The sequence below is a fragment of the Vicugna pacos genome, chromosome 30 (genome assembly GCF_048564905.1).
Source record: "Vicugna pacos chromosome 30, VicPac4, whole genome shotgun sequence".
Taxonomy (NCBI): Eukaryota; Metazoa; Chordata; class Mammalia; order Artiodactyla; family Camelidae; genus Vicugna; species Vicugna pacos.
In genome coordinates, this window is record NC_133016.1 from 9368106 (window position 1) to 9387473 (window position 19368).

Genomic DNA, 19368 nt, shown 5'->3' on the forward strand with positions numbered 1-19368 from the left:
CTCTCCTACGTGGCACTTTCGGTGATGTCACTCCAGAAATCTTTAAATCTCTATGGCTGAGCAACGCGCTTGCGGACAAAGTGTTCCTCAAGTGTACAAAGAGACCTGCGTCAGTACTTTCTTAAAAAATTAAAGGTATTACCAATGGATCCATGCCTTGATTTTACACTAGAGCTCTGAATACACATGTCACAAAAGGACTGTATGAAAATCTTCATTGATGCCTTATCTGTAACTGTCGAAAGCTGGGAAAAACTCGAGTTTGTATCAGCAGGTGAGCTGTAGTGCAAACAAAAGGGTAGCACTTGGTGGTAAAAAGAAGAAACTACTGATCCTGCAGAAACATGGATAAAAGCCCAACACTGTGCTGTGCGAAACAGGACCTGGACAGAGAGCACACGTCCTGTGATTCCACCTATACGGTGCCCTGAACAAGCAAAACGAACGTGTGGTGACAGAAAGCTGCTTGGCGGTTCCCGAGGCTGGACTTGGGGAAGAAACTGATTGCTCAAAACTTCAAGGAAAATGTCTGAGTGAAATGAATGCTCTACAGCTTGATTGGATGATGGTCACAGTGGTGTGCATTTGTCAACAGTCATCACACTGCACTCTTATAACCTGTGGATTTTATTTTATGTAAATGGTACCGCAATAAATTTGATGAAGAATGAGATAGAGGAGGAGATTTGAACAAAGCACCCATAGTAGGTATTGCCTCAGAATTATTTCTGGTGTAGGGAAGCGCTTCATAATTAAATGTGTTTTTAAGATAGCCCCCTATTTAGGAAAACAATTTTCAAGGTGCATTAGGTATACTTCATTTTATCTCACTTTATAATATATTATTTAAAAAAATTTAAAAAAATTTTTTTATTGAGGTATAGTTGATTTACAATGTTAGTTTCAGGTGTACAACAAAGTGATTCAGGTATACATATACATGCAAATACACTTTTTTCTTTTCACACTCTTTTCCATTATATTTTATTCTAAGAAATTGAACATGGTTCCCTGTACTGCACAGTAGGGCCTTGTTGCTTATCTTGTTTATATATAATAGTGTGTATCTGTTCATCCCAAACTCCTACTCTATCTCTTCCCCACCCTTTCCCCTTTGGTAACCATGATTTGTATTCCATGTCCATGAGTTTGGTTTTGATGTGTAAATAGAATTTGTATCATTTTGTAAAAATTCCTCATAGAAGTCAAATCATGATATTTGTCTTTCTTTGTGAGACTTACTTTACTTAGTATGACATATGATAATCTCTAGGTCCATCCGTGTTGCTACAAATGGCATTATTGCTTTTTTTTCTATAGCTGAGTAATATTGCATGCATCTCAGTTAATTTTAAATGGTGTGTACTCAAAACCAGAGGTTGAATAAATCTTCAATTCAAAATGCTTACTGATTCATAAAAGACAATAACTCAAAAATGACAATTGTGTGTTGGTGTCAGGAGTGGGAGGGGAGAATCTGTACACGAGTATGCTTTGGGAGTAGAACCTTGATTCTCACGATACACAGTGGGAAAGTCAAATATTGTCTTACTGTTTTCATGACACTGGTTGTGATCTTGTGGTTTGGGGGCTCCCAGAGTCTGCAGAACACACAAGAAGAATCCTTTGCACACAAGGGAATGCTGGAAATGTCTACTGGGTTAGGACTTCAGAAAGTATATATTGAACTTAAGCAGAAAGTGTGCCATTAAAATATTGAGAAAGAAGCCACATTCCAGAGGGTGAAGAAGGAGAAATATGGAGCCTAGACGCTGAAAAACTTGAAGGAGAAAAGAAGTTTATATACAGGGAGTGTCTGGAGAGACTGACTTTGCTTGCTTAAGAATGAGAGGGAATGTCAATGTGTTGACACCAGAAGGCGGCCCCACCCAAGACACAGAGGTTCATTCAGGAAAGGTGTGTAATTGCTGTTCTTGAGGAAATGGAGGTGGTAATACAAAAAGAGAAGGAAGAGTTACAGGTTACAGGGCACAAATGTCTGAAGTTTAGAGGATGACGGGAAGATGAAGAATTTCCAAAATAATACTTGTTTTTCTTTAATGAAATAGGAGAAAGAGACATCAAGTGAAAATGATCAGGCTATGGGATGAGTAGAGAATTTAAGAAAGGAAAGCAAGGTTTCAGAAGCTTTGAGGGAAAAGTAAAAAGGAGCTGACTCAAGAGAATAGAAAGATATGGGAACACTGTAGGGAGAACAGCTTAAATCAGAAATCATGCCCCGTATGTGTGCGTGTGTGTGTGTGTCAAAATAGCATAAAATGGAATTTACCACTTTAATCATTTCTAACCCAACAATCCAGTGGCATTAAGTACATACATTGTTGTGTGGCTGCCACCAGTATGGTGGCTCCTCAAACTGGTTCCCAGAATAGTTGCACCATTCCCACCAGCAATTCTCAAGTGTCCCATGTTCTTCACATCCCTGCCACACCGTGAGCTTCTGTTGTGGACGTTTCCATATCTTCTTTCAAAAAACGCCTATCCAATACTTTGCAAATTTTCAGTTGGGTTTTTTGTTTTTGTTTTTGGTGTTGAGTTGAAGGAGTTCTTCAAGTATTGCGAATATTAGAACTTTATCAGATATATGGTTGGAAATGTTTCTGAGTTGTTTTACACTCTCTAGACGGTGCCTTACGATGCATTATAATTTTAAATGTTGATGATGTCCAAGTTTTCCAGTTTCTTTTCTGTTGCCTGTATTTGGGTGGCATATCAAAGACTACATGAACAAATCCTATGTCCTATTTTTCTATCATGCATTCCTCTAAGAATTTTGTACTTCTAGCTTTTACATTTAGGTTTTGACTTGTATTCATAAAAGATACTTGTTTGTAGTTTTTTTTAATATACTGTCTATCTAGCTTCGATTTCAGGGTAGTGTCGCCCTCAAAAAATAAGTTGGGAAGTGTTCCCTCCTCTTGAATTTATCGGTAGAGTATGAGAAGGAATGTTGTTAACTTTTTAAAGTATCTGGTGGAATTCACCAGTGAATCCTTGTAGCCCAGGGCTTCTCTTTTCCAGAAGAAAGCATGATTTTTTTAGTGAAGAAAAAATGAGGCCATATTCCTTTTCATGATGAGATGAAATAGAGTCCATCCACCGTCCTGTCTATGAAACATCATTCTCTCTCCGGGGATCCCACCACTCAATAACTTTAAGAACCGCAGGGTGTTTCCCAAGTTGGGATAAAGAGGGGAGTCATCAGCCTTCTGCTTCTTTAAAAAGGAAACACCAGAATTCTCTTCTGTCCCCGGGAGGTCTTGTACTGCTGACTTGCTGTTGCAGTCCCTGCCACATGGTGTCAGTAGTGGTGCGGCCAGAAAGGGGAGCACCTGGCAGCACACAGCAGCACCATGTCTGGATCTGGACACTGCAACAGTGATGGCCAAACCCTTTGCTCAAGAACAACTCAGAACTTCCCCTTCAAACCTCCCACAGTTTTTACTTCACAGCTACACATTTTGTCCATAACATAAATAGTTAGAAAGGATATGATTCCTATCCTATTATGAGTGTTGCTATGTTAAATACAACTGTTCCACACACTACTAAATGCATGTAGTGGAATACTTTCAAAACGCATGACAGCCCACTTAACTTTCGAATGTTTTGCATCATTCCTTCTTCCATGGAAATGACATTTCCATTCCACTTTCTCCAAAGAATTTTATCCTAATTGTGTATTTTAAAGTATTTTCTTGATAATTTTGTCAGCCTTCTAACCAATGAAAATACAAATTTAAAATATGAAATATTCTTAGTTTCCAAGATCATATTGCTCTGAACATTTCATACATCTCTTCCTCAAAGGACTCAAAATCGACCTACCGTATGATCCAGCAATGCCACACTTGGGAAAGGCAGCCATCCCTTGACAACCTAGCTGAAAGGAAATCGAGGGACAAGCTCCCTGACCTCACCCAGCTGGGGGTCTTCCCTTGCTGCCTCCCACTGACCAGATGCAATGTCCCCAGAGGACAAGGACCCTGACTATATCTCCCTAAATCTCTGCCTGCTGAGGCCACTGGAGTTGAGGGGGTGAAGGGAGAAACCAGAGAAGGAAAATAAAATCCCCAGCACACCCACATCCCATGTAATCAAATTGGCTTATCTCTCTAGAACTTTCCATCTCCATTAATACTCCATAGTAGAAATCAACAATAATTAATACTGCCTCTATATAAACAATATATTCAAATAGATATTAAAGGTCATGCATCTAAGTTTTTTAAGGGTTTTCTTCAAAAGGGAGGAGATTCAACTGGAAAGGAGATGTAAAATGAAACAAGAATGAATTCAATTTTTGCCAACACAGTGAACGTTTTGCGGTCCTCCAGTTCCGAAGCAGTTAGGATGGAGTGGAAACCCATAAAGGGCGGAGGGGCAACAAATTCCTTAGTGAATATTAAGGAGTAACATCCAAGATGGTAGGTAGGTGGGCACATGGTAAATTACCTGATTGGCCAGAAACTTGAAGCAGGGCTTTCGGACAGGGAAACGACAATGGCTAGAAAAGGCAGCAGGAATAAAAGAAATAGAAGAGCATGTGCCCGGGCTTCACGGTACGGAGATGGGGGAGAAAGGAGCTGCCTCTGCAAGATCAAGGACCTGCAATCGTAGAGAAAATCCATGTTTCAGCTAAAGCAACGAGGAAGAGGGACAGTTCCAGGAGAAGGGGAAGCCTGCATTGGTTTCTCTGGGCAGCAGAACAGGAATGGCAGGATCAAGCAGGGAGGGAGTTGCAAAATATCACCGAGGAACAGCACTGTATTTGATTGAAAGCAGAGCAGGGTGACTGTCTGGGTGGTATCGGAGGCGTGGGAGTGGGGCGAGGGGTGGAGGTTATATGAATCTGTCTCATTCTGCCTTCATAAACCCACCAATTCCCTAAGTAGTGTCTTTTAATAGATTATTGGAGTTGGCTCTCCTCCGTGAAAATTAAAGCCAAGCTTATTAACCCCATTCTGATACTTTTCAACGTGGACATGTCCACACCTGTATCTGCATCTGTGGGGAATTTACAGAAGATACTCGACTGTTGGATGCTTGGAGGATCTTCTGCGCTAAGCAGCTTCCCTATACACAGGCACAACCACGTACTTGCAAACAAAGAGGAAATGACATGCCTCCTAGGATGTGCAACGTAACAATACTGACAGACACTCACCCCTTCACAGGGAAGTAAGGGCCAGGAAACCCGAGAAGATATGTCTTAACTAATCTATCAATGTATTAGAACGAGCACGATAGTTCCTGAAGGTGTGACTTGCTCTTGAGTTTTATTGGGATCCTGGATTCCGAGAAGCAGTGATGATGGTGTATATTTAGAAAATTCCCAGAGACGTGAGTTGGAAATTATTCATTTGCAAAATCTTCTGAGAACTGCTGAGCCTTCTGACACAGTATGACATTAGAATGTCATATTCCTGTCCATTACATGCCAGAAGCCATCGTCAGAGACTGGGGAAAACAAAAATATGCTGTGGCTTCTTATTTGAACTATCTCAAGATCTCTTTAAATTTAACCAAACTTCTGCTCATTATCAATTGGTCCCTTTTCCTCAAAGCCAACTTCTGCATGACAAATCGTAGGAGTTTATTTTCAGAATTCATCCTTAGCTGAAAGTTCCTTCGAAGGCCAGTCTGTCCTACTTTGTCCCCCTGTTCCTTCCCCCAGGCTCCAGGCTGAGCTTCTTGCTTCTGTCCTCCTGGGATCACGTCTCTTTATCTTTCAGCCCAAAGAGACCCTTCTCGCTCCTTCTCCAGGAACCCCAACTCTCTCTGTGGCCTGTGATACAATCTTGTCTAGAAGCTCCTATTCCTCATGTTCGTAATTTTTCATTCGGGGTCTTTTTCTGCTATTTTTTAGATTCACTTCTTCATGATAACTTCAGGAGTCTACATCCCCCCTCACCCCCACCCAGTTTCAACTCAGGAATCTTTTACCTACAGGAGAATTCAAGGGTCACTACACACAGATTGACGGAGGAGACCTAAGAGTAGCAGGGCTGGGGGCTGGGGGGCCAGGCAGAATAATCTTTATGTGTTAGACACTCAAGTCCCCTTTCCACCTCTTCCCACCCGTCTCCATCCCCTGTGCTTCAGGGCCTTTGGCGGGTGAATCTTCCTGCGAATACGTGATGTGCTGAGACAGGCTCTGATCATGGCAGGTGCCGCCAGTAGGAAGTGGTGGCGACGGGCAGAGAATCACAACACGAAACACACGTACCTCCAGCACATTCTGTTGGGAACGTAAAACAGTGCAGCTGTGGTGGGAGCCAAACTGGCAGCCCCTCTACATCCACACAGACCTGCCGCATGAGCCAGAGCTCTCACACTCAGGTATGCACCTGGGAAACTAAAACACATGTACAAGGAAGTCACCCCAATTCTGTCCGCCTCGCACTGGCCCTGTTTGCCTGTGGCCTGAGCCTAATAGAGTGTCTGTCTGAATGCCCAGTTTTCCCTTCTAGGGGCTACGGGGTCCCCAGAGGAGAGTTTTGGGGCTTTCAGTTTGACTCACTCCTGTCTTCAGTTTGTGGGAGGACATTGTCCCTTTGGAGAGTGCAAAGGAGACAGACGGTTTCTATTTAAACACACAGAGATGTGACAATTTAAGCCCATAGTGTGTCTAACGTAGTGTGGGGGGTGGATACACATGCCGCTCCGGAGCCAGCTACCTGCCTGGACAGCGCGCCTGTGCCATTCACGGCCCAGAGAAACCTGGGCTTTGGTTCAGCCACTGTGTACCTCATTTCTGTCATCTGTGAAATGGGGAAAACAAAGGGAGGTGTTGAAGAGGCAAAGGGGTGAAGACATATCCCCACGCGGTAAAATGGAACCGTTTTCAACGTGCTTCTGCTATGGGAAAGTCAGACACATGAAGAGACTGAGGCTCCAGTGGAGACACGTAACCATGGCATTCAGAGAACGCTTTTCCTCCTTTTTCTCTCAGGCATTAGACTCTGCTGTCCAGACCAAGAACCTGCAGCCGGCGTGCTCGAGGGCAGGCTGACCAAGACATGTCGTGATTCTGCAGCTCAAATAATTTGTTTTGCTGTTTCCTCTTTGTACAAAAAATGAGAATACTGCCACCAAACTGGCCCCTGTTGGCATCCATTGTTCTTCTCACCGAGAACATGTTAACGCTGCAAGGAAATGAACCTCCCACTGACCTCAGGAATCAGGGAACACTGGGCTTGGCTGCAAGAGGCACGACAGGGAGACCACTGCCAAGGTCCAGCCTCTAAGGGAAGGCAGATGCCGCCTGTTCTCCATCTACTGCAGGGACACCTCGTCAACATCTCTTATGCTGTAATTCAAACTATTTTTTGGTTACAAACAGTAAATCCGAAGGAACTCGCTCTGTGAGAAAGCCCTTTCAGAGACTAAACTGCAAAATATAAGCTTTTTAATTGTTTGTGTTTGAAGTGACCTTAAAGACGTTCAATGTGTAAGAGAAGAAAGAATTTTAAGGGCTCTTCCTGGTTGTGGGTAGGGGCTTGGATCACGGGAAGGTGTTGGAGTGAACTATATTCTCATTGGTAATAGAAAGGCAGCTACATGCATTTCTTATGACCCAATGATTGCAGGTCCCAATTTCTTCTACTGCTGAAGAGGAAATACAGGACAACAATAATAATCTTGTCTTTACTCATAGAGAGTTCACCTCAGGAAGGTGATGTTACTCAAGAAGCTGATGGTTAGCCTGGTGAAGAAACCAAAGGTCGATTTACTTGAAATTGCAGCTGCCTTGGGCAGTGGGAGGTGCAAGAGGGAGCTATATATTCCCATCTCAGCGCTCACCGCGCAGACCCTGACAGGCGCCCCGCCCACCTCTGCCTCCTCCAGGATCACAGGTAAGGGCTGCCAGCAGCGCTGCTTCACGGCAGGGAGCTCTTCTGAAAGTGATAGCAATGATGCGCATCGTCTCATTGGTCTGTTTCGTTTTGTCTGATTGTTCTTTACCTACTCTGCTAGAAAGTAAGTAAAATGCATTTTTCATCTGATTTAATCTGGAGGCAATTTGTTTATTTGCATAAAAATAATCCTTTAGGAGCACATGGGATGCGGGGATAGGATGTCTGGCCCCCACAGATTCTTCGTGAAAAAAGCAGAGCGTTTCCTCACAGTAGAAGGCTGATGTGGCAACATCCACGTCTCTTGGGATCTGTTGTAAAGCGTTTTCTACACAGTCTTAGTATAGTCAGCAAGGACACAAAGATAAAGAGACACACTATTTCTTTTTCACAAAAGTTTTCTTTGAAATAGTAATTTCAATAGGCTTCTAATGATGAAATGTTTACATGTGTGTTAAAATGGATTTGAAAAGTCAAAAGAAGAAAAACGTTACTTGCCAGAAACCTACAACCTACATAAAAGGCATTTCGATTGAGAAAATTGTATTACAGACTAACCTTCCCTTCAATAAAGTCATTATAAAATGACGGATGCTTTTCCAGGAGCTCCAGACAGCGTCAAGACACCATGGATTCACTCAGTGGACCAATCAGCCACTTCGCAGTCGATCTGTACCAACAGATCAGACGGACATCAACTGGGAAGAATATCTTCTACTCCCCCCTCAGCATCATGTCAGCCTTGGGCATGCTTTACTTGGGGTCCCGAGGAAACACTGCTGCACAACTTCAGAAGGTAGGTGGCAGCTTCCTTTACCTGGAATAGTTGGCACTGGTCCCTCTGTTGTCTTGTGTTCAGATGGTCACTGATCTGGCTGTCCCCAGGGCTCGCACAGAGAGCGGCAAGCAGCCGCGTGAGTGGGTGGGTCCAAAGTGGTGGGGGACACACGTCTTCCCCAGTGCCCGGCCCCCTCTGCTTCCCTGAGCCCAGACCTCCTCTGGGACCCGCATGAACCCCTACAACTGCCCCCAACCCGAGGGGAAGAGCTCAGGTAGAAGTGACACATTGACTACACTCCATGGGAGACAGCTTGGCGTGTTCCCTCTGCAGTGAGTGAAGATGAATCAGGATTCTTTGAAGCGGCTGGTGATCAGCCCGCTTTGCTGTGTCATCAAGGAGCAAAATGCTTACACTTTACTTCGCTTTGTTCTTAAGTCTTTGTTTCTCTCTTTAGTGTTTTTTTTTTTTTTTTTGCTTTGGTTTGGGGCTTTAGTTTGTTTTCTTGCAAACTTTCTTCCTTTTTGCCTTCTTTTTTCCTTCCACCCTTCCTTTCTTTCCTTTCCTTCTTTGAGGTAAAGATCTTTACAATTTCTTTGTCCCACTTCCTGTCTCCCGCAGGCCCTTCACTTTAAAAAGGTCGCAGAGAACCCAACAGGAGGAGCCACAGCAGATCCGGTGAGTCCCAGTGCACTTGGGCCTGGAGGGAGATCACACATCCAAGACGGTCGCACGTTACACTGGGAATTTCAGATAAACGGAGGAAAGTCCATTTTTAGGGAAAATCTTAAGCAAAATAAATTGGACAGAGTTGTGTCTCATTTTATATTACATATTTATTTCATACATCTGTTTCCCTAAAAGGAGATTAGCATCTCCTTAAGATCATGGGCTCTGGAGCCCGAAGTTACCTGCGAATTCCTTCTCACAAAAGCTGTTCACAAAGAGGGAAGAGCAAAATACAACTGCTCTGAGTCATCGAGTCCCCATCCCAATTAACCAGGGGCAGTAACAGGTCAGCTGCAGTACATGCAGATGCATGCAAACCACGGCAACAGTGCCTGGATGATGGAAACCCTGACACGTGTTATGTACTCCATTTACAGAATCCCAATCATTACCATAATCAGAATAATGTGGCTAAAGTGATGTAATTTCAGTTAACTCATACATTAGAGTCAGAGCAATAAGCACACATGCAGATGTATTTTGGACAAACGTTGACTGAGGGTTATGATTGTAGACCGAACAGTCCAAAGCCCTCAGCGAGCAGGCGCACGGTTCCGGGTTCACACAGGCCTGAGGTGCGTAATTCGCTTTGCTGCACTGTCTCCTTGGACAACTTTTGGAACTCTCAGAGGGCTCTTGTTTCCACGGGAATTGGGCTAAAGACTTAGAGAGAGCCATGTCAGGCCGTCGGCACGTTACCCAGCACACACGGCTCCTGCACTGGGAGTCTGACCGTTGTGAGTGAAGAGCCATCGAGCACAGCGCGCAGGACTCAGACGGACATCTCAACGGGCAGCGGAACGGGGCTTCCTGTCGAAACAGAGGGTGACTTACGCTTTGACGATCTCATTCCCCTGATGACTGTGAGAGATGCAGTGCGGTTCTAGCCTTCAAGGAGCGTAAGTTTACTGGGAAGCGAAATCTAACCGTGAGACAATGAAGGCACAGCCCGCAGCGGAATGGTGCTGCATCTCTGCGTCAAACTAGACGTGTTTGGAGAATGTTGGAGGAGGAGGCATTTCCAGGAAGACCGAGTGTAAGGATTTGAAGGATATTTCAGAGAAAATACACCGAATACCAGGGAATAACAGCAAATGTCATCGGTGGGGATACAGTGCGTTAGAAACAGATCTAACAGACTTAGGTGGGTTTAGCATTTACACCAAGAGAGAAACTGATGAGCTCTCGTTTTGATGTTTGAAGGCTGAAAATCCAGAAAATCATCAGTTTCAAAAGCTTCTGACTGAATTAAACAAACCCACCGACGCCTATGAGCTGAGCGTCGCCAACAGGTTCTATGGCGGAAAGGAGTTTCCCTTCCTTCAGGTGAGTTTCCCTGGCCTGCCCACACCCTTCATCCGCATCCTGGTCCTCGGCCCCCCGGTCTCCAAATGGGGGAGGTGAGGCAGGGGAGCCTGGCTGACCCCCACGGAGAGCATTTACCCCAGGGACTTCGGTCTCTCGCACCACAATCCACCCTCGGGTTTCCAGAGCCTGACCACTCAGCAGTGATGTGCGTTTGGGATGGTCCCACATCCTCTCTCTGGTCATGACTGAGCATAATTTAATTTGGGGATGCTTATGAAGTTACTCACCAATTACTCTTAATTCCTCCTTTCTTCCTTCCCATGTCAAAGGAATACATGGATAATGTGAAGAAGTTGTACCTAGCCAGTGTGGAATCTGCTGATTTTGCGAATGCTCCAGAAGAAAGTCGACAGATGATTAATTCCTGGGTGGAAAAACAAACTAATGGTACGTTATGAAAGGGTTAGTCTCTAAGAAACACTTTTGAGTCCCCGGGGTGTGTGATCTGCCCCCCACGCTGGACACTGCATGGGGTGCCAGGAAAGGGGTGAGATGAGACTGCAGAGGATGGGGGAGGACGTGCAGATGTGGGATGGTCGCAGTAAATGTGGAGAGAAACAAGGGGGCCCAGGAGGGATCCCAGCACCAGCTCCTGGAAACACAGCTGGAGTCTGGGGGTGAAGTGTCTTTGTGGATCTCAGGTCTCTGCTCAAACTTCCGTTAATTTCACACCTATTTTGTTAGTACATTAACTTCTGGATTATGATCATGAGGAGAAAATATTAAAAGGATTCCCTCATCCTCTAAACCATCCTTCTTGTCACCTGCAGCAGAGCTGCCTGGCCCGTTCTCCATGCCCATGTCCTGCACAGATGGTCACATCCATCTCCCCAACCAAGGCAATGGATGGACAAACTCTCCATCCTCTGAACCACGTCCAACCTCCCATCCTAATTATAGGTCAAACCTATAGCAGTTCAAAGTGGAGAAATAATAGGAAGACACCCCGGGGAATGGTTTAGGGTTCATTTCATTCATCCTAAAGAGCATTCAGGCCTATTTCCTCTGATTAGTGAGTCAAATGTGGAAAGATGGGGGAAGGAGAAAGGAAGAAAGGAAAGAAAGAAAGAAAGAAAGAAAGAAAGAAAGAAAGAAAGAAAGAAAGAAAGAAAGAAAGAAAGAAAGAAAGAAAGAAAGAAAGAAAGAAGGAAGGAAGGAAGGAAGGAAGGAAGGAAAGAAAGAAAGAAAGAAAGAAAGAAAGAAAGAAAGAAAGAAAGAAAGAAAGAAAGGAAGGAAGGAAGGAAGGAAGGAAGGAAGGAAGGAAGGAAGGAAGGAAGAGAAAGGAAGGAAGGAAGAGAAAGAAAAGAAAGGAAGGAAGGAAGAGAAAGAAAGAAAGGAAGGAAGAGAGAGAGAACAAAAGTAAGGAAAGAAGGAAGAAACGAAGGAATTAAGGAAAGAAAGAGTTGTTAAGAAACGAAGAATAGAACAAATTCAAGGGAAACAAGAGAGGAAAGCAGGTGTTGAGGGCACCGGGAGGGAAGGGTACAGTGAGAGAGGGAGGAAATTGACTCCTGGAAAGATCAGCTGAAATCTGTTCATCCATACTTGGTGTGAGATGACTGATGTCACCAGAGACTGAACGCCTTCCCAGTCATAAGAAGGCGTCTCCATGAGGGGAACCCCGTCATCCTGGTGCCAGGAGAGAACCTTCACTTTGGGAACTATTGGGCATGGTGTCCCTAATATGGTGACTTGTGAGAATGTTTTAATGATCAGTTGTAACTTTCAAAAGATCTTCGAGAAAAACCTCGTGTGCCTTCATGAAGACCTTCCATTTTCTTTCTTTGCAGAAAAAATCAAGGATCTATTTCCCAAAGGTTCTCTTGACAGATCCACCGCTCTGGTGCTGGTGAACGCAATCTATTTCAAAGGGCAGTGGCACCAGAAATTTAAGGAAGAAAACACGGTGGAGGAAAAATTTTGGCTGAACAAGGTATTGTCTATACTTTACTTACATAATGTAACCTAACTACGAGGAATGTGAAATTTAAATGCATAATGATTAATGGGCAACTGCAGTAGAAAATAGAATGTGTCAAGGTTCTATTTTCTTATCTTTTTTTTCTTTATTTACTTGGGAATCTTTGAAGAAACTCTTGTCTAACTTACAGATTCCCCAGACCATCCCATAGAAGGAGGATGAGTTTGGTATCTCAAAAATATTATCCGTTTTTGTGACTTGTGGTCATTTGCCATTTGTTTGCCACATTAATTTCTTGCAGAATAGAAGCAAATCTGTGCAGATGATGAAAGAAATGAACACCTTCAATTTCACCTCCTTGGAGGACATGCAAGTCAAGATCCTGGAAATACCGTACAAAGGCACGGAGCTAAGCATGATGCTGCTGCTGCCCAATGCAGTAGATGGTCTGCAGAAGGTAAAGCCGTGCACCTCCAAGTCTTCCTACTGTTGCTTTGATTCCTAGCTATACAAACAAAACAGGCTGTTCATACATTGGTGGTGCAGGCTGGCAGAGACCCAGCACATAACAAAGAAATTTCTCAAGAATCACAGTCTGCTAGGGAGAATATATAGAAAATCTGTCCATCACAGGTTGCATTAATATTCTGATGAACCTATGGAATGTCATTTCACAAAACTATATTCCTAGCTCTACATCTTCCTATTTTGCAACTCTAACATCCTGCAGTATATTCCAGTCCACTCATTGGAAGACAAGAAAATTAACACTCAGATGTAGGAGACACACGGAGGTATTTGCCAGTTCACTCACAAACAAAACAAAGAAATTAAAACAGTCAAGTTTACATATTGCATATGGAATCAGTGGTTTTGTAGACTGTGGGCCAATAGATTTATCTTCATGCCCACATTTCCATGTGGAAGTATTCTGTCCCTAGGAGCTCAGAAGCCATGCTGACCTTCATTGCTCGCAGTATTTGAAAAAGGAGGAACTATAGAATTTTCTTCTTAGCATTGCTTTAACATAGTTAATATGTAAAAATATGCAAAACAGTATCTGACATGAAAGGACATTCTGTAAATGGCGGTCTGCCATTACTATTAAAGCTGCTGCTGACGCTGACGTGGCAGTGAGATTGCCACACTCAGAGTTTGTACAGAGTGACACTGGCAACCGGAAGTCCTTGGGGAAAATCCTGTGGCAATAAATGTGAACAAACATCAGAGTACTCTTGCTCCAGCTCTGCGGTCCCCATTATCTTGGATCCAGGGAACCCCAGTTCTGGGATTTTAGCCTATGGCAACAAGTCTAAACAAGGCAAATGCTCTTGGACAGAAGTGGCTCAAAATAATGAAAAATTTTTAACAAGGAACAATGGTACATGTTTGTGTTCCCAGTAGTTTAGTTTAGGGATTGACACGCAGTGAAGGTATATTCACACAGATGTTCATTAAATAAAGATAGATACACTGAGTATCAATTTAATGGTAGTATTATGCAACAATTTAAACTTGATTACAGAAATATATATCTCTATGGGAAAAGTTTAGGAGTAAGTCAAGCAAGGGAAAAGAATACAAGTAGGATGTATGCTATGAATGCACAATGTAAAAATTTATGAAGGAAAGACATTAACAAGAGAAGACTGAAAATGAGGCGTGCCACACATACGGAGCGTGAGAATTGAACAGTTCATCTTTTACAAAGTAATCTTATTTAATGATTCTGTTGTTCCATGTATGTATGTGTATATAAATTTATACATATATACATTTTAAAGGTATGTATATATGCTAGTATAATTTTGTGTACATATATAGCAAAAAATAGCAATGTCATGACTATATAAGAACATTTACTGAATTATATAATATATATTCAGGACTCTCTTCCTTTTGACTCCTTGGATTAAATCTAATCACTTCAATCTCCTGTACTTACACTTACTGTTAAGATAAAGGTTCCCCACACGTTACAATCCAGTGTTAAGCTGGGCTCCATGTCCTTGTTTTCCATCCTTACAGCTGGAAGATAAACTCACTGCTGAGAAATTATTAGAGTGGACAAGCTCACAGAATATGAGGCAGAGTGAAGTGGATTTACACTTACCTCGGTTCAAAGTGGAAGAGAGCTATGACCTCAAGGACATACTGGAAGCCCTGGGGGTGGTGGACGCCTTCAGTTCACGGGATGCCGACCTCTCAGGCATGACCGGGGAACACAGCCTGGTGGTGACTAAAGCCGTGCACAAATCCTTTGTGGAGGTGAATGAGGAGGGCACGGAGGCCGCAGCGGCCACAGGCATCAGTACAGGTATAACTTTAACGTCAGCACCACGTTATGAACGTTTCCATTGTGATCACCCTTTCCTGTTCTTCATCAGACACAACAAGACCAACAGCATCCTCTTCTTGGGCAGAGTCTCTTCCCCTTAGATGTGGTTACCCTTGCACGGCCCTAGGGGCACATGCACAGAGTCCTTCTGATACACTGATTGCTGGAAGCAACAGGTTCTCCTTGATGTGTTTCCCTTTCTAACCTCATGGTCATCACTAAGAATGTAACCTTTGAAATAACATTTCTCTCTGTCTCTCTCTTTCTACAATCACATGTTGGCCTACTTTATTTCCCAGTGATAATTTCTCTTCAGAAAATGTCCAAAATGGGATACAAGTATATTTCAATACTTTATCTTCATCTTAGTTTGAAATATCATATCTGGTGTTTTAGAAAATTCTAGCTACTATTCAAACCTATTGACCTAGACACGCACATGTATTTGAATTTTGGTGGTATGTGGAACACTTATGTGACCTAAGCTTTTGGTTTTATGAAATACATTATCAATAAAACAATGACTCATTCATATCATTTGTTGCTTTTCCTCTTTTTTCCTTTCAACAAAGTGCAAGTGCCCACCACATATACAAAAGGTATTTTAGAAATACATGGTATTATCTATACAAAGGTAATAGAGTATGATGACGCAGAAGAAGGAAGCCAGTACCAGAACATGAATGGCTCTGTAACCTGTGTCCAGAACTTAAACATGAGTCTGGAACTCAGACACTTGGTATAAACTGAATCTCTAAAGATGTGAGTCTGATGATATGATTAGAGTTACCGGGAGAAACATGGTCACGGTAGCTAGAGGGAAGGATGTCATCACACTGGAAGAGAAGAAAGTGAAGAAAGCAGGACCAAGACAGGACCCTGAAGTACATCAAGATATAAACGTCAAGTATTGCCAGTTTTTATTTTCTAGAACATAGCTTTTTAAGAAAGGACAGGAGGAATCTTTTGGAGTTGAGAGATATGTCAATGACATAGATTGGGGTCATGCTTTCATAGATGTAGACTCACCTGAAAACTCATTAAGTTGTACATATTAAATAGGTACAACACTTACTATATCAATCATACATCAATAAATTATGTTTTATTGGAAAGTAAAAAAAATACATTCTATGCCTAAAAAATAAAAATAAAGATAATAGGAGTTTAACAAGGAATACAATGCTTATGTGCATACCAAGTACCACCCCACAGGTAGCACCTCATTCCCACTGGATTGACCAAAGCTGAAATTGAAAGACGGGTCAGACCCCCTGTGGAGAGAATGTGGATCAACCACAACTCTCATGAGATGCCCACGGGATACAAAAGCTGCAACCACTTTGGAAAACGTCTTGCAGGTTTAGTTTCTCCATCTTTATTTAGATCAAATTGACCTTCAATTGTGAGTAAGTTTAAAGCGCACAACCTGTTGATTTGATACACTTGGTTACTGCAAAATGATCCCGCCATAGCTGTAGCTAAGGCCTCAATTACATCACAACGTTACCATCTCCTTTTTGTGAGCTGTTTTTGATCAAGGACGGCTGTCTAATTGTTGATCTCTGAGGGGGAATGGAGTCTGGGCTCTCCTACGTGGCACTTTCGGTGATGTCACTCCAGAAATCTTTAAATCTCTATGGCTGAGCAACGCACTTGCGGACAAAGTGTTCCTCAAGTGTACAAAGAGACCTGCGTCGGTACTTTCTTAAAAAATTAAAGGTATTACCAGTGGATCCATGCCTTGATTTTACACTAGAGCTCTGAATACACAAGTCACAAAAGGACTGTATGAAAATGTTCATTGATGACTTATTTGTGACTGTCAAAACCTGGGAAAAACTCAAGTTTGTGTCAGCAGGTGAGCTGTAGTGCAAACAAAAGAGGGGCACTTGGTGGTAAAAAGAAGAAACTACTGATCCTGCAGAAACATGGATAAAAGCCCAGCACTGTGCTGTGCGAAACAGGACCTGGACAGAGAGCACATGTCCTGTGATTCCACCTATACGGTGCCCTGAACAAGCAAAACGAACGTGTGGTGACAGAAAGCTGCTTGGCGGTTCCCGAGGCTGGACTTGGGGAAGAAACTGATTGTTCAAAACTTCAAGGAAAATGTCTGAATGAAATGAATGCTCTACAGCTTGATTGGATGATGGTCACAGTGGTTTGCATTTGTCAACAGTCATCACACTGCAGTCTTATAACCTGTGGATTTTATTTTATGTAAATGGTACCGCAATAAATTTGATTAAGAATGAGATAGAGGAGGAGATTTGAACAAAGCACCCATAGTAGGTATTGCCTCAGAATTATTTCTGGTGTAGGGAAGCACTTCATGATTAAATGTGTTTTTAAGATAGCCCCCTATTTAGGAAAACAATTTTCAAGGTGCATTAGGTATACTTCATTTTATCTCACTTTATAATATTTTATTTAAAAAAATTAAAAAAAAATTTTTATTGAGGTATAGTTGATTTACAATGTTAGTTTCAGGTGTACAACAAAGTGATTCAGGTATACATATACATGCAAATACACTTTTTTCTTTTCACACTCTTTTCCATTATATTTTATTCTAAGAAATTGAACATGGTTCCCTGTACTGCACAGTAGGTCCTTGCTGCTTATCTTGTTTATATATAAAATGTGTATCTGTTCATCCCAAGCTCCTAATCTATCCCTTCCCCACACTTTCCACTTTGGTAATCATGATTTGTGGTCTATGCCCATGAGTTTGCTTTTGATTTGTAAGTAGAATTTGTATCATTCGTACAAATTCCACACACACATCATATCATCTGATATTTCTCTTTCTCTATCTGATTTACTTCACTAAGTATGATATATGATAATCTCTAGTTCCATCCGTGTTACTACAAGTGGCATTACTTCATTTATTTTATAGCTGAGTAATACTGCATTCATGTCACTTAATTTTGAATGGTGTGTAGTCAAAGGTAGAGATTCAATAGATCTTCAATTCAAAATGTTTACTGATTCATAAAACACAATAACTCAAAAATGACAATTGTGTGTTGGTGTCAGGAGTGGGAGGGGAGAATCTGTACACGAGTATGCTTTGGGAGTAGAACCTTGATTCTCACGATACACAGTGGGAAAGTCAAATATTGTCTTACTGTTTTCATGAAACTGGTTGTGATCTTGTGGTCTGGGGACTCCTGGAGTCTGCAGAACACACAGGAAGAATCCTTCGCACAGAAGGGAATGCTGGAAATGTCTACTGGATTAAGACTTCAGAAAGTATATATTGAACTTAAGCAGAAAGTGAGCATTTAAATATTGAGAAAGAAGCCACATTCTAGAGGCAGGAGAAATATGGAGTCTAGATGCTCAAAAATTTGAAGGAGAAAACAAGTTTATATACAGGGAGTGCCTGGAGAGACTGACTTTGCTTGCTTAAGAATGAGAGAGAATGTCAATGTGTTGACACCAGGAGGAGGCTCCACCCGAGACACAGAGGTTTATTCAGGAAAAGTGTGTAATTTCTGTTCCTGAGGAAATGGAGGTGGTAATAAAAAGAGAGAAGGAAGAGTTACACATTACAGGGCACAAATGTCTGAAGTTAAGAGGATGACGGGAAGATGAAGAAGTTGCAATATAATATTCATTTTTCTTTAATGAAATAGGAGGAAAAGACACCAAGTGAAAATGATCAGGCTATGGGATGAGTAGAGAATTTAAGAAAGGAAAGCAAGGTTACAGAAGCTTTGAGGGAAATGCAAAAAGGAGCTGACTCAAGATAACAGAAAGATTGGGGAACACTGTTGGGAGAACAGCTTAAATCAGAAATCATGGCCCGTGTGTGTGTGTGTGTGTCTGTGTGTGTGTGTCAAAATAGACATAAAGTGAAATTTATCATTTTAATCATTTCTAACCCAACAGTCAAGTGGCATTAAGTACATACATTGTTGTGTGGCTGCCACCAGTATGGTGGCTCCTCAAACTGGTTCCCAGAATAGTTGCACCATTCCCACCAGCAATTCTCAAGTGTTCCATGATCTTCACGTCCTTGCCACACTGTGAGCTTCTGTTGTGCACATTTCCACATCTTCTTTCGAAAAACGTCTATTCAATCCTTTGTAATTTTTCAATTGGGTTTTTCGTTTTTGTTGTTGTTTCTGAGTTGTAGGAATTCCTGACATATTATGAATGTTAAACCTTTACCAGATATATGATTGGAAATGTTTTTCCATGTTCTGTCGGCTGTTTTACACTCTCTAGACAGTCCCTTATGATGCATAACAATTGTAAATGTTGATGATGTCTAAGTTATACATTTTCTCTTTGTTCCCTGTGTCTGGTTGATATATCAAAGGAATCAATGCGAAATCCT

At 42.3% G+C, this 19368-nt stretch overlaps 1 protein-coding gene and 1 long non-coding RNA gene across 2 annotated transcripts; one reads left to right on the forward strand and one right to left on the reverse strand.

Annotated features, from left to right (window-relative positions):
• The first annotated feature begins 7821 nt into the window (after nucleotides 1-7821).
• Nucleotides 7822-15548, forward strand: LOC116278869 (serpin B3-like). Its single transcript, XM_072952296.1, has 8 exons — nucleotides 7822-7880; nucleotides 8484-8676; nucleotides 9280-9336; nucleotides 10591-10713; nucleotides 11025-11142; nucleotides 12546-12688; nucleotides 12978-13133; nucleotides 14705-15548. The coding sequence occupies exons 2-8, from the start codon at nucleotides 8509-8511 to the stop codon at nucleotides 15113-15115; spliced, it is 1176 nt and encodes a 391-aa protein (XP_072808397.1). The 5' UTR covers nucleotides 7822-7880; nucleotides 8484-8508; the 3' UTR covers nucleotides 15116-15548.
• LOC140690477 (uncharacterized) lies at nucleotides 9445-14922 on the reverse strand. The gene is made up of 3 exons (XR_012065774.1): nucleotides 14790-14922; nucleotides 10983-11119; nucleotides 9445-10197 (listed from the first exon to the last, which is right to left on the reverse strand). It is a non-coding gene; the product is annotated as an uncharacterized lncRNA (long non-coding RNA).
• Nucleotides 15549-19368: the final 3820 nt, after the last annotated feature.

What these genes read in the sequence shown, in the direction of transcription:
- LOC116278869 (XM_072952296.1), top strand. Translation starts at nt 8,509, where the DNA reads ATGGATTCACTCAGTGGACCAATCAGCCACTTCGCAGTCGATCTGTAC. An exon ending in AAAAATTTTGGCTGAACAAG is followed by an intron (nt 12,689 to 12,977) that starts GTATTGTCTATA and finishes AATTTCTTGCAG; the next exon opens with AATAGAAGCAAATCTGTGCA. An exon ending in CAGTAGATGGTCTGCAGAAG is followed by an intron (nt 13,134 to 14,704) that starts GTAAAGCCGTGC and finishes CCATCCTTACAG; the next exon opens with CTGGAAGATAAACTCACTGC.